The 25,241-nt window shown below is 44.2% G+C and overlaps 6 protein-coding genes across 6 annotated transcripts; 3 read left to right on the forward strand and 3 right to left on the reverse strand.

Annotated features, from left to right (window-relative positions):
• Window positions 1-9,961: 9,961 nt before the first annotated feature.
• SERLADRAFT_435870 (uncharacterized protein) lies at window positions 9,962-10,468 on the forward strand (the record flags this gene model as incomplete). Its single annotated transcript, XM_007316127.1, has 2 exons — window positions 9,962-10,222; window positions 10,292-10,468. 2 exons carry the CDS (start codon window positions 9,962-9,964, stop codon window positions 10,466-10,468), a joined length of 438 nt encoding a protein of 145 aa, XP_007316189.1.
• An 892-nt stretch (window positions 10,469-11,360) lies between these two features.
• SERLADRAFT_347209 (uncharacterized protein) lies at window positions 11,361-11,717 on the forward strand (the record flags this gene model as incomplete). The annotated part of the gene is made up of 1 exon (XM_007316128.1): window positions 11,361-11,717. One exon carries the CDS (start codon window positions 11,361-11,363, stop codon window positions 11,715-11,717), a length of 357 nt encoding a protein of 118 aa, XP_007316190.1.
• Window positions 11,718-16,776: 5,059 nt separating this feature from the next.
• On the reverse strand, window positions 16,777-17,303 carry SERLADRAFT_384132 (uncharacterized protein; the record flags this gene model as incomplete). The annotated part of the gene is made up of 1 exon (XM_007316129.1): window positions 16,777-17,303. The coding sequence occupies one exon, from the start codon at window positions 17,266-17,268 to the stop codon at window positions 17,098-17,100; it is 171 nt and encodes a 56-aa protein (XP_007316191.1).
• Window positions 17,304-19,297: 1,994 nt separating this feature from the next.
• Window positions 19,298-21,669, forward strand: SERLADRAFT_462596 (uncharacterized protein; the record flags this gene model as incomplete). Its single annotated transcript, XM_007316130.1, has 7 exons — window positions 19,298-19,342; window positions 19,414-19,465; window positions 19,827-19,990; window positions 20,057-20,147; window positions 20,215-20,298; window positions 20,359-20,995; window positions 21,059-21,669. 5 exons carry the CDS (start codon window positions 19,442-19,444, stop codon window positions 20,542-20,544), a joined length of 549 nt encoding a protein of 182 aa, XP_007316192.1.
• A 234-nt stretch (window positions 21,670-21,903) lies between these two features.
• On the reverse strand, window positions 21,904-22,357 carry SERLADRAFT_384139 (uncharacterized protein; the record flags this gene model as incomplete). Its single annotated transcript, XM_007316131.1, is given in 2 exon segments — window positions 21,904-22,315; window positions 22,335-22,357. A coding segment is annotated over 1 exon segment (199 nt), but the record flags the coding sequence as incomplete, so codon positions are not given.
• An 86-nt stretch (window positions 22,358-22,443) lies between these two features.
• On the reverse strand, window positions 22,444-24,091 carry SERLADRAFT_462582 (uncharacterized protein; the record flags this gene model as incomplete). Its single annotated transcript, XM_007316132.1, has 3 exons — window positions 22,444-22,758; window positions 22,813-23,080; window positions 23,145-24,091. 2 exons carry the CDS (start codon window positions 23,955-23,957, stop codon window positions 22,835-22,837), a joined length of 1,059 nt encoding a protein of 352 aa, XP_007316194.1.
• Between the last annotated feature and the right edge of the window lie 1,150 nt (window positions 24,092-25,241).

A 25,241-nucleotide genomic window follows, 5' to 3' on the forward strand; every position in this document is an offset into this window, starting at 1 on the left:
AAGATAGTGAAGGGGTGTTTTGATCCCACAAGGTGATGTCAACATTCATCTAGTGCAGTCATGACCCAAGCATCTTTTTATTGTAGATTTCATAATTTTGTTTGGCGGGGGTAACGGCTTTCAAAAGGAATGCTATGGGTCTGAACTTATCGTTCTGTTTTTGGGACAGGACGGCTCCTACAGCAAAGTCAGAGGTGTTGGTTTCTAGTTTAAATGGGTTGTTGTTGTTTGATATGGCAAGGGTGGGGTCAGTAGTGAGTGTTCTCTTCCAAAAAATGTATCTTGTCCATCCTTCCAGGTCCAGTCAACATTTACAGTGAGTACAGTGAGCAGCTTTGTGATTTTCCCGTAGTCTTTGACAAATTGCCAATAAAAGTTGGAGAATCCTAGGAATGGTTGGAGTTCTCTTTTGTTCTTTGGTGCTGGAAAATCGGCAACTGCTGTGACTTTTAACAGATCCATACAGATAGTGTCTTTGGAAATGATCATGCCTAGGTATTTGACTTCCTGTTTCTTGAATTTGCATTTTTCTGGTTTGAGATACAACTGGTTTTGCTGCAGAATAAAAAGGACTTTGGTGACTATTCAGCGATGTTCCTCAAGTGTCTCTGTGAAGATCATGATATTGTCTAGGTATACAATAACTTTTCCTTCCATGATTAATTCTCTGAGGAGGTGGTCCATCATTGTTTAGAAGGTTGAATAGTCTTGGACAGAGTGTAGCAAACCATTTTTCTTCTTGATAAAAAAGAATGGGGATGTGTAGGGTGAATTGGATACTCGGATTTGTCCACTCTTCGGATTCTCATTGAGGGATTCATCTAGATGGTGTTGTTCATCTCGGCTAAAAGGGTATATTTTGCAGTCAAGACCATTAGCCTCGGGTACTAATTCAATGGCATGGTCCCAAGGGCATTTTTGGGGAAGTTTGTTGAATGATTTTTTGGTAAAAACAGGTTTAAATTCATGGTAGACTGGGGGAACAATGTCTTAGAAGGTGAGTTTTGACTTTGTTTTTTTAGAGGACTCCGCTATCTGTTGGCTTTTAGTGGCAAAGGTGTTCAACTCCAATTGTGTTATCTCCATAATTTGTGTTTCAAGATTGACTACTAAGATTTTATCCCCTTCTTCAGGATAATACTCCAAATTATTGGTAGGGAAAGTAATTATGTTGGCCCACAAATCAATTGAAGGATTGGTAAGTATTAACCAGTCGTGTCCCAGCAGTATGCATGGCAACAGTAGTGATGCCACAATGACATCCATTAAATGTTCCTTCCCTTTCACATTGATATGGAGGGTGGCATAGCGCATTATTTTCTAGGATCAACCATAGAGGGACAGGGAGCAGTGTGGTGGTGAGGGTATACTTGTCAATTAGGTTTTGGTCAATAACTGAGTTGGTGCAGCCAGAGTCGATAAGGGTAGGTACGGTGAATGTTTGTCTGTTGTCTGTGGTAGTAACTTGAGAAATAACATGGAGGCTGCATTTTGGTATAGGTCTGTGCGGAGAGGTATAAGCATGGATATGTTCTACAATATTCTCTTCATCATGATTCTTTAGCATCTGTATCGCTTGCAGGGTGATATGCTTGTAGTGGTCTTTATGCGCCCAATTTTGTAGTAGAGCCCTTGCTCTTTCTGGTTTCTAGTTTTTGATTTGTCTGGCCAACCATTCCAGTGAATGTGGCTTTGTGTAGTTTCCAGTTACCACACGTAGATGTTGATCAACTTGATTCATTGCAGTCATTGGTAGTGTACAAGAGTTAGATAGAACATTACGGGTCAGAGAGTCTGTGCTTACTCCTGACCATTCTGAATATCCTTCAAAGGCACTTCAATCTCTTTCAATGATAACATAGTGGGAGTGTCTTTGGTTTCCTCCATTTCTATATAATGTATTGCCACCTTTCCATGTGGACAATTCCTAGAAATGTGGCCTTGTTCGCCACAATTGTAACAAATAATGTTTGGGTTGGGCTAACATTGTCTCTGCATGTTCAAACTCCCAATCTCCATAGGCACACCTGATCCTCCAAATATTCCTGCTGCGTTTGGATGGACTGCATTCTGGGGCGGCAACCTCTGTGGTGGAGTATAACACAATTGTTGTTGGATATACTGTGGTCTTTGCGTGTCTGTACACGGTACTGCTTGTTGATTTTGTGGTGACGGGTAGTTTTGATTCTGTTGATAACGAGGTTAATATTGTTGGTACTGTGATGGTAGTCTCTGTTGTGGGGGTTTGTCTCTCTTCCTTTCCAGATTAAGTTCTTCATTTTGCTGCTCCCACATCCTGGCTGCTACCTTCTATTCTGAGTACATAGTGGGTAGGTTTTCCTGTTGCGAAATACAATCACAAAGGAATTGAGAGAGGGTGCGGCGAAGGATACTGTGAATGAACGGGTAACTTTCATGTGCATCTGGTGGCAATTTTGCTTCCATAAGTTTGGATTCAAGTCCTCCAAAGTAGGCATCAACCGTTATTTCTCTTTGCTCGTAGCTATGAAGAGCAATTTTTGCTTTCAACTTAAGATGGGGGTCCAGGAATTCATTATCTAATTCTTTGATAAACTCCGAGATAGTTCCCCAATTTTGTGGTGTAAATAAATCTCCTAGCACTGCAGTTCTGTTGTTGAAATTTGCCTTCCAAGTGTGGCAGGCATTATTGGCTTTATCGGACAAGATTCGAGACCTTGCAAAAAGGATTTTGGAGGATTTGGTTTGGAAGCTTTTGGGATAAGCAAAAAAGTAATTTGCTAATGCGTTCTTCCAGTCAATGTACATTTCCTTTTTGCCAATGAATTTAAATGGAGGAGAAGCAAGGACAGTCTTGTTGCCTCAATTGGATTTGTTGGTCATTCTTGCTGCTAGATCGGGTTCAAGGTCCAGAGATTCTTGATTGAACCAATTGTCAGGTTGGTTTTTGGGTAATGAATTCTGAGGTGGGGGAGGAAAGTCTTCCGGTCCTGCGGATTGATATAGATTGTCAGGTTCCAGGGCTTCAGCAGCAGCTCCTAGAGATTATGGGGGAGGTGTTTTGGGAGTGACAAGAGGACAGGGTTCTTGATAATGCTCCAGTTTTAACGAGTTAGATAACAAGTCTTAGATAACAAGTCTTAGATAACAAGTCTCTGTTTAATTAAAGTCCGGGTCAAATACAAAGTTGCTGGGAAAATCTCTTCCTTCTGCTTCCCAAGGTCTCCAGTATTCTATGCCTCCAGTAGACCCTTCACCTTCTAACTCTGTCCCTTCGTCTGATTTGCTTCCAACTATATCTTTCAACAAACTTCCCGTTTCCAATTCAATTCTTTCTGTGCAAGGTGTGAAAAGTTGCTCGACTGTCAGGATGAGCGGTGTCTTTCCTCTTCAACTTTGGTAGGTGTATGAGTATTGCAAGTAGATACGAGTTTGTGGACTGTGATTAACAATGGCCCAGAAGTTGCTTTGGATAATGGTAATGATGAAGCGTTTGGGGTAGTCTGATTGCTGATTAACAACAAACAGTGTGAGAATTTCTAATACTTCTCAATGTATTCTGAGACATATTGGATATTGTTAATTTTGGTTGTGTAGTCTTCTCTGTCATGGAATTTCCTCTGTGCGGTTGCAATAGGCTGATCAAATTGAGCTAATCCGGCAACAACTCATCAAATATGATCTTTGGTAGAAGGCGTAACAATGACAATAGAGGTACTGTGTTGGAGACCAAAATGTGGTCCGAATGCATCAAGATCTTCAACTTGGGGGGAGATAGAGAGTACAACACAGTTGTGTTAAGTAATTGATGATAGAGAGATTGTTAAGGTGGTTGCTGATACAAAAGTACTGGATGGGTTGATAATGGACTGGAGAGGCGGAGTAGATGTTGTAGTAGTCTTCAGTAAAAAATAAGGAAGGGATGTCATGGGTGGGTTCTTTGTTGGGCTCTTCCTTAGAACAATACCGCAAAGCAAGGTGTGTTCAAAATTGTAGGGGAGGAGTTGACTGGGTATGCTAGGGAATGAGAGAGGGCAAATACAATAAAGTTCAAGGAAGGAGGGAATGTGTTCTCGTAACTCGGGCATATTAGACTCTCAAAGTAGTTGCTCAACGGAATTTGTCTGTGCTGCAGGAATATGAAGATTGAAAGTTCTCTCCATACCTTGTCTGGGATGTTGGAGTACCTCCTCGAGGCTCCTAGAATTTCTTATACAGATAGCAGAATGGTAGAATATAGATTAGGTGAGGGCAAGAGTGTCATTTATGTCAAGGATGATTTCCTTGATTGGATTGATTGGAGAACACAAAGCAGAGGAGTTTTGATAAAGCTCAGTGATCTGCTTGACCATTTCTTCCGCGTCTGGGGTATGGGCTTTGGTAGGGATGGGGAGGACCGGGAGCGGCTTATTGAGGGCTGCAAGGGAATTTCTCTGGTGTCTGCGGTCCACTTCTGACACCCACTCTTCTGAGTGCTGTTGGACGTAGATAGGGTGAAGATAAACAATGTCGCTGATGAGCTTGGTGTCATGCACCAAAGTTGATTGGTAGCATGGACAGGTGTCAATAACGAAGCGAATATTCAAAAAGACTCGCCTTTGCGCCACACAGGCACAGTGCCACGTGGAATAGTAATTAATATTGCCCTTTTTGAACTTGTGGCTGATCAGCACCACCTCTATTAGGCAATCCAGTCATGCTCACCTTTGCTTTTCCATCCGGTACTTTCCGCATTTCGGCATTTCGGCAAATTTTCGCGTCGCCACTGGCTACACATTGCATTGCGCCCTCGCTTTTGTCGTTTCCCTTACTCCCCTTCCTTTGCCTAGCCCCACCATGGGCCCCTTCCTCTCCTTTTTATTCTCACCCGACAGTCGTTTCTGGGTCCCCATTTTAGTTCACCTCCTCGTCACCTCCACCCTCCTCCTCCTCATCTTCTTTGCACCCCCACCATTTCTGATGTCACCACTTCCTATCCGCTTCCGTTGCCGATCTGTTGACTACCATGTGCCACTGCTGATATCAGCAAAGCCCCGGCGGCCGGTCCAAATAGGGCAACAGGTCCATCTTCATGACGTCGATCTGCCATCATATACTATCAAAACATCGGTCGCTCATCTTGCCTGGTTGGAGCGTGGGTGGGTAATTTTTGAGCTGGAGAAGGTTCATCCCCTTGCGTCGCCCATGTTCATCGCGGTCCCATTCACTTGGGTACACTTATCTTTTGTCCATCGTCTTCGCTACAGCTACACCTACCACACGCTGCCTGGGACTCACTTGTTCCAAATTGGAACTACTCCTCTCCCTCCCTCGTTTGATCAGGTGGTCCAACACAACCAGTCCATTGGTAAGGCCATGGAACTGTCAGATTTGGACTAGGTGGTGGACCGGTGGCTCCAGTTTCTTTTTTTTCAGCAGAACATTCATTTACAGTGCGATTATTTTTGATTTTTGAATCATTTTTATGGACACATATTTTTTTAGAATGCCTGACTGACAATAAAGGAACTGTGTTGATACTGATAGTGTTTTGCCTTGCCCTTTTTTTACTGCATCTTCCCATGACATCATGATCTTCCTGCTCTCTTTTTGCTATTGGACTTTACTTTATGGCTGTACAAACCTGTGACATTACTCACAGCATTTATTGTTCTATCCCTTTCTTTTCTTTTTTTGACAATCTTATCCTGTACTACCTACGCAGGATTCGTCAGCGTACATTCCTTCCTTCATATTCTTTCTCATTCTTTTTGCACAGCTATACTGTGCATAGCCTACTTTTTTTTTGCTATATAAACCCCTGTATATTACCTTGTAAAACAACAAAGCACTCGATTCCAGACTTCTTCTCTACTCTCAAGTTCACTACTCTGCTACTTGTGATCCAGTGTGGTCACAATACTTCCCACTTCTACCACTGTCAACTGCTGTCATCGTCACTTCCCACTTTTGAAGTCATTGTCATCCCTTTCGATTAGAGTCCTTCTGAGCACTACAGTTTGTGCGTCAGGAGCCTGCTATCACTAGGAACCTCGTCACCTCGTCATCCTCGTCGTTCTCAAACCTACCTTGTGCTACGATTAGCAAGGTAGTGCTCGTCTATACTCGCCACAAAGCACCTATCTTCTTATAAATTCAACTATCCCTCCTCCTCAAAACCCACACTCATACACCTCTGGGTTTTACTTTGAAGGATCTTTATACGTACCACCCCACGAACAACCAGACCACTCCACTGTTCTAGGAGGCAAAGCCCATAAACAAGTTCCGTGGAATCTGGGAGGATTGTGTGTTAGTTTGTTTTGTGTGTGGTTTTCTAACAACAGTTCTCATCATCGACATCGGTCTGAAGATATTGGATGATGTCAAAGAGTGTGAGGAATTGGGCAAGAGTGGTGATAGTAGATGAGATGTCCAGTTTGAGGGGATTGGATGGTGATAGGTGTGGTGATATAGATAGTAAGAGGTTGATGGCGAGGGTGAGAGGAGAGGGATAGGGATGATGGAGGTATAAAGAAGGTGACAATGAGGGTTTAGACTGATGCAAAGGCAGCAACGGTCTTTTTCAAGGTATAGCGGAATGGTCTTCCAAATTATTGCTCTGGAAAAGGATTCAATGGTGAGTGAGTTCAATATTCTGTCAGACAACAAATACAAAGTTATATAACAACAATGGATGTCTGGTCAAGTCCCTGAAGAGGGTGGTGAATCAGAGTACTGAGGTTGAAGACTATTGGTATAAGTGCAAATCCAAATTAATATTGAACTAAGGAATAATACATCGAGTATGTACTTCCTCATATAGTGAACAGCAATGGTCAGACCAAAAAGGGGAAGAGTTAAGAAAGTGGTCTGACCAGCCAACTAATCAATAAGAAAAAAAAGAGAAAGTGGTCCAATTTATTGTATTTACCAATTGTGTAAGAGACAGTATTGGTAAGAGGTGTACAATTAGCTGTATCAGTAAGCCCATGAGAAGGCACTGATTCATAGCCTACCTTGCTTATCTATAGCCCTCCAAAGTATTCCCAGACATAGCATTGAATCATTGCTATGTCATCTGGATATCTTCTCAAGGGTCCACAACAGTTCTCCTTTGTTGTAAATATGATAGGATGTGAGTATAAATGGAAAATAAAAAGAAAAAGGATAAGAGTAATAGAATACCGACTGTGATTTCTAGTCCAAGAGCAAGAGGAGTGACAGGGAATAAATTGGATAACCACGACATGATGGGAATGCGATAAGAAAAATTGATTGCTCACAGTTGGCACATAAATATCACCTTGTCGGCGTCAAGTTCACCATGAAGGTAAGCACATCAGGAAAAATGGGGGTAGCTATATAGAGCTTTATAGCACTATAAGTGCTCATAAAGCTGTTGTAGTGGTCAAACCTGTTATAGAACCTCTGTCATCTATAGAGCCTCATATAGCTCTATAAATGCTCTTATAGATGTTGGAAATTGTTGTCTGGCTGATAAAAAAAATTAGCACAGATAGGATTTGAACTCTCAACCTGCCAGTCAGCTTTTGGGTGACTAAGCAACCTATAGCCACACATTACATATTTATCCACTACACCATGAGAACTTATAAAATATTTTATACAGGTGTTATACATTGACCTTTCATGGACTTAGATTATTTTGTTACTCATTGTCACCACTTATGTTTGGATACATCATTATTCTTATTTTTATAAATATCAAAGATACAAACTACTGTTTCACTAATACAGACTACATAATTGACTAATACTTTATGATTTATTAGCCCTTTTAAGCAGCTTGAACTATATTATATAACTATGACCTTTACAGCTATAGGAGCTATGTAGGCAGACTCCAAACCAGTCAACAGATGTGTGTATATGCTATATCCTAGTGCTTAGTGATTATATAATCTGATTGTATAATTATCCAAAAATTTACCGAAACTTGAGTTGAGCATAACACACATGGCCAACTGGCACACCTTGTAGAGGTGCCAGATTTGGCCCTATTTGCCCCTCCGCTCCTTCCACTCAAATCAAGCAGGTCATGACCAATGTCCAGGGAATGACAATTGGAGTTGTAAAAATAGAAAACAATTTGAATATAATGTACCTAAGCAATCTATATTGTGCCACAAGTGAAATGGGCTGTGAGTGAGCTGCAAGGATACAGTGTTGCGCAAGGAATGTAAAACACAATTATAGCAACATATATAAGGACCTGACTGCCCTATGCTAACCTAAGGACACCACCACAATGCCAGGAAACAGTACTGCAAGCCAGTTAAGTAACATTATAACATGTCTACAACAGAATAAACTCATACTTTCAGAAATGATTCAAGGAGTTTTACAGAGCGACAAACCTAGTCACAAAACAGCCCGGGAGTTGCTTATACACAATGCACAAAGGATATGTACTGTGCTACACAAGCAGTTGGCCGCTCACCAGTCAGTATTTTCATGGGCATTTGGGCTTGTTAGTGGGGTGTTGTGTAAGGAGATTGAAGAACTAAGCCAAGAGCAACATGGCCTTCATTTCCAAGGCAAACACTGCGACCACAGAACAGCTAGAAGATACTTTCATGTCAGTATTAGGGAAAAAAATGAAGATATAGCACCGCACCTTTGGATTGTCATACAAAGGCTTCTCAAAAGTCCCAATAATCAGCACGTGAAACTGAGACAAAATAATGATGAAATGCTGGCAGGCTTTGCACCACTGGTGGAGAATAAACTTGGCAAACTGGGTGATACTGAGGAGCTTGCAAGAGACAGTGAGCATGATGAAGAGAGCCCTATGAAAAAAAGCCAGAAGCGAGCAGGGGCAAGAAATGCTGCGCTGCTGATGATTGTGAGTGTTACGATAACACAATTTCCGGACATTTCCTTTCTTTTTCATTCTCCGCTTTAAGTTTTAGCTTTCACACATGGTGTTATAATATACTCTAACATACCAATACCCCATAGGATAATACCTCTGATTTGTAAGCCAGCCCAGTATGCAGCAGCTATTCTGTGTAAGACGTCCGTGGTTGCATGTCATGTTTAAGATCCTACATTGTAACCTTGGCCATATAGCTCAATTGGTAGAGCAGCTGGCATGTATCCAGAAGGTTCCAGGTTCAATCCCTGGTTTGGTCATTATCCAATTTTATCACATGGTGCCATGCGGCATTTCCCCTTTCTCACGCCGTGTTGCCTTGCTCTTATCTTAGATTCAACTCTCTCACGCAGTGGAGCTGGCCATACGGGCTAGGCCCTATGACATCATCAGCCACTGCCTCCATCAACTGTATAGTACATATGTGCAAACAACCCTGTAGTATTATATATACCCCAATAGATCCAGGAGACTCCTCAACATATGTACTATACCAACTAACTCACTACAGCCCAAGGGGTACCCACTCCCCACCTTCATCATCTTCTATAGTGTGTTCTGTGTGCGCCGGAGTAACTAACTGTTGGTTGTTACATTAGGACTCACTCCTCTACTCTCTTGCACGTTTGTGCAAAAAGTCCCACTGGGCACCCGGACTCCAGGGTGAAGGAGATTTGGTTATGGGCTGGGAATATCCCGCATAGCAAATAGGTGCACTGTTTGCAACGGCCTTGTAGTGCTTTGGGAGAAGAACCAATACCTTTGACACGTGGCCCCCAGCGTTAAGGGGAGTACTATAGCTCAGCAGTCAGTGTGGAATCACTGAATTTACATACAAAACTTCACTTTCTCTTTCCTCTGACCAGGCCAGGCACTTGCCTCTGCCAGTCTGGAGAAGGGTTGACAGCTTAACAAGCGGACCACCCCCTGACAACCATTCGGACCAGGGTTTAATACGAATACTTTTATATACATTTCAAATACTATAGTGTGGGTAGTTGGAGATTGAGATCCGATACTCAGCAGGGAAGAGGTAGATCCGCAGATAGCAAGCGGGGACCCCCTGTTACCTTTTTTGTACCTTACCAAAGAGAATAAGTCGACATGTTGTTGCAACCCCAAGATGTCAACGCTCTGTTGCATAGCATGCGACAGCAAATCCTGGCGTTGGCCACGCAACTCGCCGAGATACAGGCAAACCCCCCTGTAGCAACCCCCTCGGTGGAAAAGAAGTTCAACAAGAAAGTCAAAGTCATCGCTGACCCTGGTGCCTTCCAGGGAGACAGAGCGCAATTTGCCAAATGGTGGATCAAGCTCCAGATTTGGGTCAAGGCAAACTGGGACGCGTTTGCCGACGATTTTGAGGTAGCTACTGCAGTGCTATCTTGACTAAAAGGACCGGTGGCAGGTCGATACACCCAAGTAAGACTCCAGGAGTGCTACACCACGGGTGTGTGGCCTACCTGGGACAATCTCAAGATTGAGATCGAAAAATATTTCAAACCACAGGCTGAGCGTGACTGGGCTTGCCAACAAATCTGTTCCTTCAAGCAAGGCAACATGAGGATGGACAATTATGTCACCCGGTTCCTGGCCCTCTCCATCCAATGAGGGCTAGGCAGTGAACATGCAGTAGAACTGCTGGAACGCAATATGAACCCCCGCATTGCAGAACAGATCTACTTGCAGGATACAAGAAGCGATAACTTGGCCCTGGCGGCTGAGGAAGTACGACGAGTTGGTAGAGTCATGGAGCTCTACGCTATGCACCAAGGTGGCGGGTCCACCACCAAAAACAACTCATCCCAGAGGCGCCCTGGGTCATCAAACCATCAAAATCATTCTCACGGGTTCAAGCTGTTTGGGCTGCAGCCAGGACAGGGTGCTCCTATAGATATCGGCGCGGTCCAAGGCGGACAGATGCGCAGATTCAAGGGCAACTGTTACAACTGTGGCCAAGAGGGGCACATGTCCCGAGATTGTAGAAACGGGGTGCAGGCCGCCCAACAAAAAAATAACCAAGGGCTCCAGGCGCGCCAATCAAAAACCGAAAAACCGGACGATCAGCTCAACTCTTTGGCCGGTCGTTCATACAACGAAATCCGGGCCTTTTTCTATGACCAACAGGTCAATGAAATGAAGGTTCAGGGAAAAGAGTTCAGAGCTTAGGTCACTTGGGTGCCTTTGCTCCTATGAACAATGAAGTAAACCACAACAAGGTGGCCCCTGCTCCGGGGTGTTGCACGAGCAATAAAGGAAAGATGGGGATGGCTCCCCAATTTGTAGATAGATTTTTTAATTTGTTATCAGAAGTATGTACTTGTATGAAGCAATGTGATTGTAATATTTATGATACTACCGCTGCACCAGCGTCTCCCTTGGAGTGTGGCCCCGGAAAGACAAGCACTAGGGTGGTAAAAATAAAATAGAAAAACATGTTTCCTTTGATACTTCTTCTTCTTCTTTGGAGCCACCCTTTCCCAAAATCCCAAGGTGTATGTTGATGCGCACATATTTATTCCAAAAAGAGATCTGTTTAGATGTTGGCTTGGAAAACCTTGCCCAGGGCATAGTACACCCAACAAGCACACTGCTCGATTCAGGCGCTAATGGGATCTTCATAGATCAGGTCTGGGCAGAGCAAATTGGACTCCCCCTTGTAAAATTAGATGTATCTATTCCCGTCTATAACGTTGACGGTACACTTAACGCAGGTGGCTGTATCATGCACAAATGTTTTTTTGTTGTTGAATACCAAGGACACAGAGAAAGAGTCACTGCCGAAGCTACCCAACTAGGGAAAATTAATTTAATCTTGGACTGGACCTGGCTATTTAAACACAATCCTGAGATTGACTAGCAGACAGGGGTTGTCACATTGTCACGTTGCCCTCAGGAATGTGTGAACTTGGGTAAGCCGAATCACGTCCGTCATGATGAGCGTCTTGAAAAAATAAACGCTGGTCACGTTTATGAGCTCAGATCTTTAGAAAAGATCAACGATGACAATGACAAGGTAAAGCCTGAGGAAGAGATAAAGAGGCTGGTACCTCCCGAGTACCATGACTTCTGGAAAGTCTCTTCTAAACATAAGTCAGAGCGCTTCCCAGAGGCTAAGCCTTGGGACCATGCTATAGATTTGAAGGACACCTTCAAACCAAGAAAAGGACACATGATACCACTCTCTGCTCCAGAAAGTGATAAGGTATCTAGTTTCATAGACGAACAGCTTAGGAAGGGTTACATCAGACCTTCCAAAAGTCCTATGACGTCCCCGGTGTTCTTCATTCCTAAAAAGGATGGTAAAAAGCGTATGATTATGGACTATTGTTACGTGAATGAGCACACGGTTAAAAATGCGTATCCGCTGCCTTTGATCAGTCAGCTAGTAGACAAATTGGCTGGTGCCAAGATCTTGACAAAAATGGATCTCAGATGGGGGTACAATAATGTATGAATCAAAGAAGAAGATGCTTTGAAGGCCGCGTTCACGTGCCACCGAGAATCTTTCAAACCCCTTGTTATGTTCTTTGGGTTGACCAATTCACCGGCAACCTTCCAGAGCATGATGAATGAGATCTTTGCAGATATGAAAAACTGTGTTGTCATTTACATTGACAATTTATTAATATTTACAAAGTCGGACGATGAGGCAGAGCATGACAGGATCGTGCAAGAAGTCCTTCGACGCTTACAGGAACAGGACCTATTTGTCAAACCCGAAAAATGTAATTTTAAAGTGAAGGAAGTAGACTTCCTCGGTATGATCATAGGCCAGAATGGAATCAGGATGAATCCTGAGAAAGTTCAAGCTATCTTGGATTGGCCAAAACCTACTCGCGTCAAAGGAGTTAGGGCCTTCCTTGGCTTAGGCAATTTCTACCGAAGATTTATTGAAAACTTCGCAAAAATCACAAGACCATTGAACAATCTCATTAAAAAGGACATTTTTTGGCATTGGGACACAAAGGAACAAGAAGCTTTTGATAAGCTGAAACAGGCATTTACAACAGCGCCCATACTAGCATTTCCAGAATTAGACAAAGAGTTCCAACTAGAAACCGACTCTTCTGATTTTGCTACTGGGGCTGTTCTGTCAATTAAATGCCCTGATGATCTTTGGAGGCCTTGTGCCTATTTATCACATAGTTTGTTGCCTACAAAGTGCAACTATCAAATTTACGACAAAGAGATGCTAGCCATCATTAGAGCTTTAGAGCACTGGCGGCACTATTTAGAAGGTGCTAGACACCAATTCGAAATTTGGACCAATCATAAGAACCTAGAGTACTTTATGACAGCCTGAGACCTAAACCGAAGACAGGCCAGCTACGCGGTGTACTTATCAAGGTTTAATTATAAATTAATTCATAAGCCTGGAAGCTCTATGGGGAAAGCAGATGCTTTATTCAGGAGAGAGGATCATGCCAACGGCATTGAAGATGACAACAAAGGTTTTACCTTGATAAACCAATCAAGGGTTGCCAATGTTAGAATCGGGCAAGATTCCGATCTTCTGGAAGTCTTCAGGAAAGCTCCTCAGAAGAGAAGGCACACCTTGATGGCAATGAAAACTATTTATGGAAAGACGAACTCTTTCATTTCAAAGACAGAATCTATGTGCCTGAATCTGTAAGGATCAAGGCAATAGATAGACATCACAACACTCCAGTGGCTGGGCACCCTGGGTGGCAACGAACAATGGAGTTGATCTCCAGAAACTACATGTGGCCTGGCATGGTCAAAGACGTACAGGAATACGTAAAATCCTGTCTGAGATGTGCCATGGCAAAGAACTCTCATCAACCGCCGGCCGGTAAACTTATGCCAAATCCGATACCAGCTGGTCCTTGGCAGGATATATTGGTTGACTTTACAACGGATTTGCCTAAGTCAAATGGGTATGATTCAGTAATGGTGGTAGTAGATTGCTTCTCCAAAGAAATAGTGTTCATACCCACCAACAAAACTATTACCGCCGCTGGTACAGCAGATTTATTTAAAGATTTCGTATGGTCTATCCATGGGTTACCAGAAACGGTTATCTCCAATAGAGGACCACAATTCGCTAGCGAATTTAAGAAAGACCTATGCCAGATGCTGGGCATCAAACCTAAATTATCAATGGTGTTCCATCCGCAGACTGATGGACAAATGGACAGGCTCAACCAGGAGTTGAAACAATATCTCCGGATATTTATCAATGACATGCAGACAGATTGGGCCAAGTGGCTAAAGATAGCCCAGTTCTCTTATAATATCAAGCAGTCGTCGGCTACAGGAAAGGCACCATTCGAAGTTACTAGATTGTACCTCCCCAGAATGGGTGTAGAACCTGGCAAGAGCAAAAACAAGGCTGCTGGAAACATGGCCAAGGACATGAAATCTGTCTTGAACAAAACCTGCAAGGTGCTATTTCAAACTGCAGAGCAGATGAAAGACAGGGCAGAGCGTAAACGCTCTAAGGCCCCTGACTACAAGGTCGGCGACCTGGTCTGGTTAGATACCGACCACTTAAAATTAAGAGATTGACAGTCCAGAAAACTGACCAAAAAGTGGATTGGCCCTTACCGGATTAAGGAAGTCAAACCCAATGCGGTGGAGCTGGAACTCCCAAAACGAATGAAGGTAGTACCCACGGTCAACATCAGCCGTGTGAAACCCTACAAGGGACCACTGCCGGGACAGCGTGTAGACCGGCCCGGACCGGTTGTAGTCACCCAGGAAGGTGAAGAAGAGTTCAAAGTCGAACGAGTGGTGGATGCACGCTTGAAGCATGGAAAATTAGAATTCCTAGTCCTATGGAAGGGCTATGGAGACAAGGACAGAATGTGGGAGCCAGAAGCCCATCTGGATAACTCCTGTAACACTGTTCACGAATTTTATTCTAAGAATCCCTCAGCTCCTAGGAAGCTTAGAGGCATGGGTTCAAAATTTTTTAATTCTCTTTTTCGACCAATGCCCAAAAATTTAACTACTACCTTCTGTATTTGGTCTCGCCTGGAAGTTGAGCCTTAGAAGGGGGGTAGTGTTACAATAACACAATTTCCGGACATTTCCTTTCTTTTCATTCTCCGCTTCAACCTTGTACTTTAGCTTTCACACATGGTGCCACCCGACATTTCCCCTTTTGTTCAAACTCCTCTTTCTCGCGCTGTGTTGCCTTTTCTCTTATTTTAGATTCAACTCTCTCATGCAGTGGAGCTGGCCATACGGGCTAGGCCCTATAACATCATCAGCCACTGCCTCTATCAACTGTATAGTACATATGTACAAACAACCCTGTAGTAGAATATATACCCCAATAGATCCAGGAGACTCCTCAGCGAGTCCTCCTGTTGAATACCAACAAACTCACTGCAGCCCAAGGGGTAGCCACTCCCCATCATCTTTCTTATAGTGTGTTTCTGTGTGCGCCAGAGTAACTAACTCTTGGTTGTTACACCGAAGAGATGGTGTCATCCAAGAGACTACAGCTGCAGATACTCCAGAACAAAATGGCATTGCAGAATGCATGAATCAGACATTGGCTACATTAGCAACCACTATGCTCCATGATTCCAAGCTCCCAAAGTCATTTTGGGTAGATGCCATGCAAACAGCTGCATATATCACAGCACGCAGCCCAGCATCAGGACTCCATGGAAAGACCCCATATGAAATACTGTTTAAAAGGAGAGTTGATCCAACTTTGTTTTGCCCTTTCAGATGCCAAGCATATGCCTTGATTCCAAAAGACAAAAGGCAAGGGAAGTTTTACTCCAAGGGGCGCAAAGCTATAATGATTGGCTACACACTTGGAAAGCAAGCCTACAAACTCCTAGAAACTGAAAAACGGACTGCGTTTTCCAGTCGGCATGTCATATTCAATGAATCCGGAAGGGTACAAAAGGACAACACTGCTCCCTAGAACACAGACCCTAGCACAGATCAGTGGGAGGGACTCATTCCAGAGAATGCTCACTATCCAGACCAAAATACATTGGAGGAGGATGATCCTGACCCTCATATCCGAGATCCAAATGAATTGCAAATGGAACCACATCTCCAAGGAGATGTTCCACAAGCAATGGAACCATATCAGCATGAAGATGTTCCGAGAGCAGTGGGGCAAAACCTCTGTGGAGATATTCCGAGAGCAGTGGGAAGCTAAGATACCCTCCACAACAGTCTCTACAACCAAGACCTGAACACTGGCCATCTTCAGAATGGAAAGCCAAAGTAGAGTTACAGTCAGTGGGAGGACAGCCCCTCAACATACAGCCAGCTGATGTGGAAAAAGTCCAAATACAGCTAAACAGCCTGTTCATTGGATCAGCTTCTGGAAGGCATACAACACCTCCGAGGAGTTATCCAATGCCTCCAAGGAGTGATTCAACACCTTCAGGAGTGAGTGGAGCAACACACACACAAATGTGTCTACTCCCTGGAGTACCTGCACAAATTCCTAAAAGAGCAGTCATGCCTGCTGAAGTCCTAGGAGTATGCAGAAGCAGTCGCCAGACCCGTCCTGCAGACAAAAACCAAGATTATCAAAGGACTCTAGATGAGGAACAGTCTCGAAAAAAGCAGCATGACAACTCCATGGAGAAACCTAACACTCCTGAGGTTTATGAAGAAACATCTGATACAGAGAAGACATTCTTTGCTGGAATAGCAAGTACCGGTCCATCTAACACAGACCTTCCAAGGACACTAAAGGAAGCCTTATCACGTCCGGATGGAGAATTATGGAAGTCTGCCTTGGAGGTGTGAGGCAACGATAAACTATAACAAGAACTAAACCTATCTCCTTCTGCACTTGCAGGGAGTAAGGGTCCTAATGAGCTTGAGGTCAACAGACGCTAGAAATATAGCGAGTCGAGGACTTTGAGAGGTAAGCTTCAAAGGTTCTTGTTGAGGAGTAAAGCGGGTAAATTCAGTAATAGAAAGCTAAGGAGCTATACATGAATAGGTACGGCTTTATATAGGGAACTGTCCGTGCCTCAGACCGAAAAGAGAATATACGAAAAGTGGTCTGAGGGATTAATCAACCAATAAGAAAAAGGGGAGGTAACTATCGTACGACTTCTGACTTGATTAATCAGCAGGTGAGAGATTTGTACTAATAATAGAAGATTGTCACGCGTGGTCAAGAACCGTATCCTCATAATGAGGTACGATTCTAGATAAGGCGTTATTAGTATTACCAGGCTTTACTGGGGCTTGGAGCTGGTTGGCGAGATGCCTACTACCAGTCCCTACCCAGTGTGCTGGCTAGCTGGAAGCGATGTCCAGTCTCTGATCTGTGATATAAAGTGGTAGCGATGGTTAAGAAAGCCTGTGAGGGCTATGAGAAGTAAGATGGCAAAGGATACCTCTAGCCCTAGAGCCAGAGGTGTAACGGGAAAAGCGTTTGAGAACCAAGACATAACGAAGATAGGAAAATAATAAAACGGTCCTTACAGGAGGAGGAACTCCTAAGTCTCAATACCAATGCAGTATATGACACTGTTTCACTTCTGAAGGGAGTGAAACCCATCACATCAAAACCTGTGTTCCGGATCAAGTTTGATCAAAATGGAAACATTGAGAGATACAAACTCCGGATTGTTGCACAAGGTTTTACTCAAAGGGAGGGGATTGATTACCAGGAGGCTTTTGCTCCAGTTGCAAACTTAGAGTCAATCTGAATTATTCTAGCCCTGGCAGCAAAGTACGACCTAGAACTTGATCAAATGGACGTATCCACAGCTTATCTCAATAGAGAACTTGAAGAAGAACTGTACATGCTTCCTCCAGGGGGTGTTCCTATCCAACCTGGATACTGCTGGAGATTAAAAAAATCCATCTACGGGTTAAAACAAGCTGGTTGTACATGGAACAAAACTTTTGATCGCAAGCTCCAGGAGCTCGGTTTCACAAGACTAAATGCAGAAACATGTCTCTATGTATTCCAGGACAACAATTAAATATGCTTTGTTGTTGTCTATGTAGATGACCTCCTCCTAGGAGCTTCATCCTGAAAATTCATGGATATCACAAAAGCCAAACTTGAATCCATATTCAAAATGCAGGACCTTGGAGAAGCAAAATACATCCTTGGAATAGAAATCCAACGTGATCGTTCAAACAAAATAATATCCCTATTGCAACGCCAATATATTGACATAGTCCTGGAGCGTACTGGTATGAAGAACTGCAAACCAGTATGGACACCAATGGCCCATGGATCAAAACTCCTTGCAAATGCTCCAGGGGAAAAAATTGTGCAACACAAAATGCATATTAAAGGGCGCCAAGTGTATACCTCTCAATTGTAGGCTCCCTCATGTATGCCATGCTCGGAAACCGCCCAGACATTGCCTACATTGTTGGAATACTAAGCAGACATAGCTCAGCTCCAAGGAGCCATCACTGGGAAGCTGCAAAATGTGTCCTCCGATATCTGAAAGCAACCAGGGACATGGAACTACAATATGATGGCACAGATGTCTCCATAGACATGGATTTCTATGGATATTCAGATGCAGATTGGTCCGGAGACCCAGATACGTCTCAATCAGCATCAGGGTTTGTCTTTATCACCATCTGAGGAGCAATCTCCTGGACAAGCAAAAGACAAAGCATGGTAGCTTTATCCTCCACGGAGTCAGAGTACATTGGATTGAGCAATGCTGGACAACACCTTGCATGGCTTCGGATATTTTTTGAAGAAATTGGACATGCTCAAAATAGACCTACAACATTGCACTGTGACAATCAAGCAGCTATCATTCTTACACGAGATCCACAGTTCCATGCTCGCACAAAACATATTCAACAGAAATATCATTTCATCCGAGATGACTTAGTATCAAAGGGAGAGGCAGTAATCAGATATGTTCCTACAGGAGATATGGTTGTCGACATTCTCACTAAACCCCTCACTCACGAAAAACACTGGAAATTCTCTAAAGCTATGGGACTACGGTTGCACCCGAGTGGGAGTGACAAAACCGGATAAACCCGGTCTCTGCCAAAGCAGCCATTGTTCTCCATGGAGTCACCATTGTTCTCCTAGGAGCACAATTGTACTCCTAGGAGTCATTATACTGTAGCGAGTAGCACCTCCGACTATAAGTAGTAGGGGGTTTAGTATAGGAATACCTCAGTCGTTTCTATAGCCTCTTGGGCAGTGGCTGAGGTATGTTACATTACATTTATTAGAGATCACCTTAAACTAACATCTATTGTAGTTTCACTTAGGTAAATAATAAAGTTGTTTCTATAGCCTCTTGGGCAGCGGCTGAGTTTCACTTAGTTTTATTATAGACTTCCCCCCCCCAAACAATTTGAAGGTCTTTGGTACAAAGCTGCAATGACGACGTTCGGGCTCTGGTTGATCCAGGGGTCAAATGGCCAATTGCGTGGGTTTCCGTAGACGTAGCCTGAGTTCACCTCATTACGTTCTCGGTCAAGTTATGTCACTGAGATATCCAAACCAGGTGCTATTGAACCCCCAAGGTGCGTTTACTGATGCCCTTGATACGATTAATATGCATATTTCAGTTACTTATTGAAAATTTTATGATCAGTTACTATCATAAACGGCCGTTCCAGCCCATGGCGTACACATTTACTGGTTGGACATTCTTAAAACAATCTAGTCAAAACAATATGCTCAGCTTTTGGGGGGAAAGACTGAGCTATATTCAGGTCCTACCTAGTCAAAACAATATGCTAGGTACAGAGGTAAGTAAAATGTTAAACTACATATATAGGCAGACATATACTCACCTCAGCTTTCGGGGGGAAAGACTGAGGTGAGTATGGTTGCTACGAAGGTTTATAAGTCGCAAGAAAAATGGAAGTAAAGATGTAAGTAATTTATTTTCATCAATACGCACGGGCCAGCTGAACTACAGCTCTTTCCTAATCCAGCGTCCACGCTGCGTCCTATCTTTGGGCTCGCTGTACAGTGCTTGCCCTCAGACTATATTTCCAACAGACATCTGACTCTATGTTGCTTATGCCACCACCGACCGCGAATAATCTAAACCCCCTCTATCGCATCTCTGTCGCTCTCAATCTTAGCCCTTTCGCTCCACTATCGTACGTCACCACAGTTCAAAGAGGTGGTAACATGCAGGGGCAGTTTGTCGGTAGTTTCGAGTGCGAATGACATTCAAGATCTCTTACCCGTAACATCATGTAACTAATATTGTTATTGTTATTTAGGCTGTCGACCAACCAAAGAGTAGCTATTTTGACTATGGGCGATAGCACCACTCGTTTGAAGAATGTTATGTGGAATATTGGCGGCGTAGATGTTAGTTCGCATCTTTCTTTACATCTTCTGCGCTTCTCTGAGACAATATGGCACTTGTTTGATATAGCGGGCCTGGGGTTGGCCTTGCGGGCCCGTTGACCTCCGCTGGGATTGTCATTCGACATTGGATGATGGTTCGCCGATGTGTGTAGTAAGTGTAATTTTGTTGGGCGCGGCCTTTCCTATTAATATGCTTTCCCTTATGATATAGTGCTACGACGGAATCTCCAATTCCGATGTACAATTAGCATCGTTCGTTCCTCCTCCGATTGACGCCTCTCCCCCTCTTCCACCAGCTCAGCTCACTGTTTTCCCCGACGGGCATCAACACCTCGACCATATCCTCTTGTCCGCTTTGATCGTAGAGAGAAAAAGGTCGTTAATCCAGCTGCAATAAAGCTTAGAGCTCCAGCAATCTCAATGCGAATTTACCACTATCATTTATGCCCATCCGTGTCCTGACTGGAGGGGAATGACTACATATCACACCATCCCTTCGCGACATGCATCCATGTGCTTTTTTAGAGCTATCTTGCATGATTTTGGAGGCTCCAAGGAGGCTAGACAAAAGAAGTGCATGGACCCGGGGGTGGCCCATACTTAGATAGGCAATATCGTACAGAACCTTTGGCTGGTCTTCGAATCACATGCTACAACGTATAAGTGAGGCTCGCTGGATGAGCCCAGGGGAAGTATTAAATCGAGGAAGATCTAAGGACCACAGTCATGAAAATCGCCGCCCAACGATAAGGTGAAATAGGAATAGAAGCGGCTAACGTGTTCAAGCAGGATCGATCAGGGATATTTATCACTAACGGCTAGAAATGACACTTGTCATTAACACCTGTATATGTGGCGTCGTACGGATCTACAAACGCGGCTGGTTATGACATGACTGTTGCAATGTTTAGAGTGGGTGAACAAGGCATACCTTTTAGATACGGCTCCGAGCATGTAGCTATGAGTCTCTATAGCGACGCTGAGCTTGGGGCCTGGAGATATGAATATTTGAACAAGTTGAGTGAGAAGAGGACACTATTTTGCGTTACGGTGCCCGGATAGTATGAATCTGACGAGAGACCAATCGTTTCACTGTAGAGAGAAGTATTCTATTGTATAATTACATTCTCGAACGGCCCTTGATACACCTATTTTGATAGTAAAACCTTCAAAGATTGTCACGGAACTCATTACAGGGCAACCCCTGAGAAAGGCCAAATTCGTGGTCAGGTACGCCCTCGAATGGTAGTGGCAGTCCAGGAGGAGTACCGTGACTCGACATTGATAAGTGTATGGTTGGAGTTCAGCCGTGAATTCCGACTGTCCGAGAAAATGTCTAGGAGAAACCAAGGTACTGTGCCAGAGAGACAGCGCTTTGTTGCGGTGCCAGAAGTACTTTCGAACTTGACGTCTGGGGTAGCCCAGTTGGTCCAATAGACAGTGATTGCCAGTCAAGTGGATGTGCAATAAAAAGTTAATTTTTTTACAATGCGAGCAATGCAACGTACCATGTATATAAAACAGGACAGGCACTGTTTTATGCACTCTGGATTAAGCATTGGAGACGAAGTGAACGGCAAGGACGCACGCACGGTTATCTCCTTCCTTTGCTCCAGTAGGTGCGTAGATATTCACCTTGAGAGACAATCTTCCGAGCCAGCTCCTCCGTGATCCCCACCTGCCACCAGTCAAGGACCATACGCATGGGAACTTGGCGCGGTCAGGACGTACCTTGGACACAGAACATGGGGTACGTGGTGGCGTTGATGACCTGTCCGTTTGCTTCTTGGGAGATGCGAGTCGTGTTCAGAGGTAGCGGTGCGCGCCATCGTAATTCGGCCAGAGGAGGTTCGGCATAGGGAATGCCCAGGTAGGCTACTGTGTTGGGATACGACTTGTTTCCTAGATATCTCGCATAGCCGACGTCGACGATGTTGGGCGCTGATGACGCGAGCACGTCGCTGCTGAACACCAAGCCCAGAAGAAAAAGGGCGACATTGAGAATTTCAGAAGAGAGCAGATGAGAAAACCTTGAGAACGCTGCCGCTCCTTCCACCTCCATCTATATAGCTGAACGGTAAAAAGAGATCACAAGTGCTGGATGGTCACGGTGTATGTTCGGATGGGGATCACGAGGAATAATATGGGCCTTGTGATAGAATGCATTTCATGATATATCCCATGGACTTTTGGCAGCGAAGCCTACGATGCTCACGAGGATGGAAGAAAAGAGTCACAAGGTCTTCCACAGGACTTGGGAAACGGTTATTACGGACCACGGTGAGGCCGTCGGAATCATGCTTATAGACTTCTTCATCATCATTCGCAGCGACATTCTCCATAATCATTTGGCAACTATCTGGGGATCGTTACAACATAGCAGCATGGGAGTCTAATTTAAGTGGCACCATCAAACTACCCACTTTCGAACCGTCATGATGATTTAGCTACACTAGAGGCCTGGCACGGTACTTACAGCTGAAACAGTGTACTAGAATATGCAGACATGTTGGGGGTGGCGGGTAATAGACGCCGCTCTGTCTGCTCCATGAAAATAAATAATGGGAAGAATATGACATGTTTGACAGCTTTGCTGTCTTCCTGGCTACGACTGTGATACAGATACTTGTTAGTTTTGAAAGTAGTAATGCTCAAATAGACTCACGAACAAACTTGGCATCCCTTCTTCAAGCTGCGAAGGCCGCATTGTCAGACTGACGGTTTTCGTCTTCACGCATTCTCGCTTTGAGTTGGTCCAATTCAGCCTGTTTTTCAGCCTCGCGTCGGGCACTTTCAGCCTCACGTCGGACACTTTCAGCCTCGCGTCGGGCACTTTCAGCCTCGCGTTGGGCACTGTCAGCCTTCTGGTGTTCCATTTCAGCCTTGAGTTGCTCTCGTTCCGCATTACCTTCGTCTCTCCCAGTTTGAATCAACTGTCGATGGGTTTAAACAAATTAAGTAATAGATAGCAAAATACGACAGCGAGAGTTTACTCACTTTACGTCGACTTTCTTCTCGTTTTCTCTGTTCCTCCCTCACCCTGTCACACGCCTCGCGCCATGACCTGTTATATTCTTCAGTTATCGTCTCTATACTGTTACGATGGTCGAATTTCAACCCGTGATAGTTGGCGCGCATGTCGTGTGAACTACACTTCTCCTCTGCATTTGGAAATAGTTTCTTCAACGTGTCAAACACGGTATTCGCAAACCAGTAGCACTGGTGCTCATAAAGATTGTAGAGCGGGGCGTGTTTGTTGATGACTTTCAACAGGATGCATAGCTGCCGAACAGAAGGCGATAAATAATTTCCGGTGATATTGGAGGGACAAGACTCGGAGAATGTAAGGGTACAGAGCTCCCTGTATGGTTTATACGGTTTAGTCAACTCCGTTTTATCGTCTTCTTTGGTGATGACAATACGATCATGGGCAGGAGTATCGGAGACTGACGGTGACACAATGGCAGAGCCTAGAGGGGTATGAACAGACGAGTTGGGTGACGGAGCGGAGGGTGAACGGTCGACGACCACAAGTGCCTTGTTCGTGATGTTTGGGTCCGGGTAGCGAACGGAAATCAACAAGAATTCGTGTTTCTTGTCGTCTTTGCATTTACAAAACACGATGTGGTCGATATAACAATTTGTGGACCTATCGTCTAAGCAAAGCTGCCGCTCCCATGACTCAGGTCCCATAGGCCCGATGACGCCCTCCTGGAATATGCCAAAAATGTCGTTTGGATAAGGCATATGTGGTCGAAAAAGAGTCGAGTAGATGTTATGGAGAATAAGAGAAAAACGACCTGAACCCATCTTTAATCTGTAGCTGGTGAGGGCTGTAAGGGCTGAGGGTGTTTCAAGTTCCAGAGGGTCTGACCGTCTTCAATGGCGCTGGCAATGCTATGATATGAGAGTCTATCAAATCAAACTTCTAACAAGCTCGTGTACTACACATGTCTCGTACATAAGCGCCCATAAGGTCCAGTAAATTGCCGTGAGAATGTTCACGATGTCTACATATGGGCAACTTGAACATCCTGTTCGGACTCGGTGCAAGTAATCCATCACACCCTACACCAATCATTCTCCTGGGGTCCATGCTTCAATGACAGTCTGAATACTCGCCTTCAACGGCCTGCACACTTCAAACCCAGAAGATAAATTATCAACCGAGTAGGTCGTGCTTGGGTCATGCTACCACAAAATCACCTTAAGCTTTTCACTGGTCACCCGTGAATCAATGGAGCGGCACACGGCTTCTGAACAAGTGGCCTGGTATATATATCAGAGCAAATCCAGACATCTCAATCGACTCGATGGACTGACATAGTCAAGCATTCATTACATCAACTTATAGTCATAGAACACTGATTCGTTTACAGAGGCCCTCAATAGTGAACAAATAGCACCAAAGCCAGTCAGGGGCTTGCGGGAAGGTATGACTCGGACGTGTCGAATCACGGTTACTGTAGGGAATATTTTGCCCTTCACCCTCGCATCGCATGACTCACGATCGTAAATATCTTCCAGTCTCTTTCCAGATCAGGCGAGGATTCTCATTATCATGATGGACACTATCACTGATGACGGTTCGTGGTCACCTCCTTAGGGCCCAAGCAATGTGTAATTCACCTCGGTTACTCCCCTACCGTTCATTGCGCATGGAAATATCTTACTCCAGTGTCAGCTGTCAACGGACGAAAGCAATTGTCGCAATACACCGAGACGTTGGCATGAGCTTGATGTACCTGTGCTTATGCCGCTAGCTGGGATCATGACGCATTTTGATTCATCAGCGCAGCCTCGCATAAACGTATAGCCTTTATCGACAGCATTCCACATCAAGTCCAGTTTGAATGGGGTAAGATTCGTTCAACCTATCAATTTCACACACCCTAAAGCTTTGATGCACGTACTAGGTTTTAGCCCTAACCAGCGCATCGTGGAATTGAGAAGCTCTCTACTGATGCTTTACTGTTTAGCACTTTATCATTGCAAGGGTGGACGGCACGATTTATCGGGGGCTAATGTATCTCCCTGAAACAGTGCGGTCGAGCTAAGTTATCACCTATTCACCATAAGTTAGTGTGCTATCTC

Source organism: Serpula lacrymans (assembly GCF_000218685.1).
Source record: "Serpula lacrymans var. lacrymans S7.9 unplaced genomic scaffold SERLAscaffold_4, whole genome shotgun sequence".
NCBI classification, from domain to species: Eukaryota; Fungi; Basidiomycota; class Agaricomycetes; order Boletales; family Serpulaceae; genus Serpula; species Serpula lacrymans.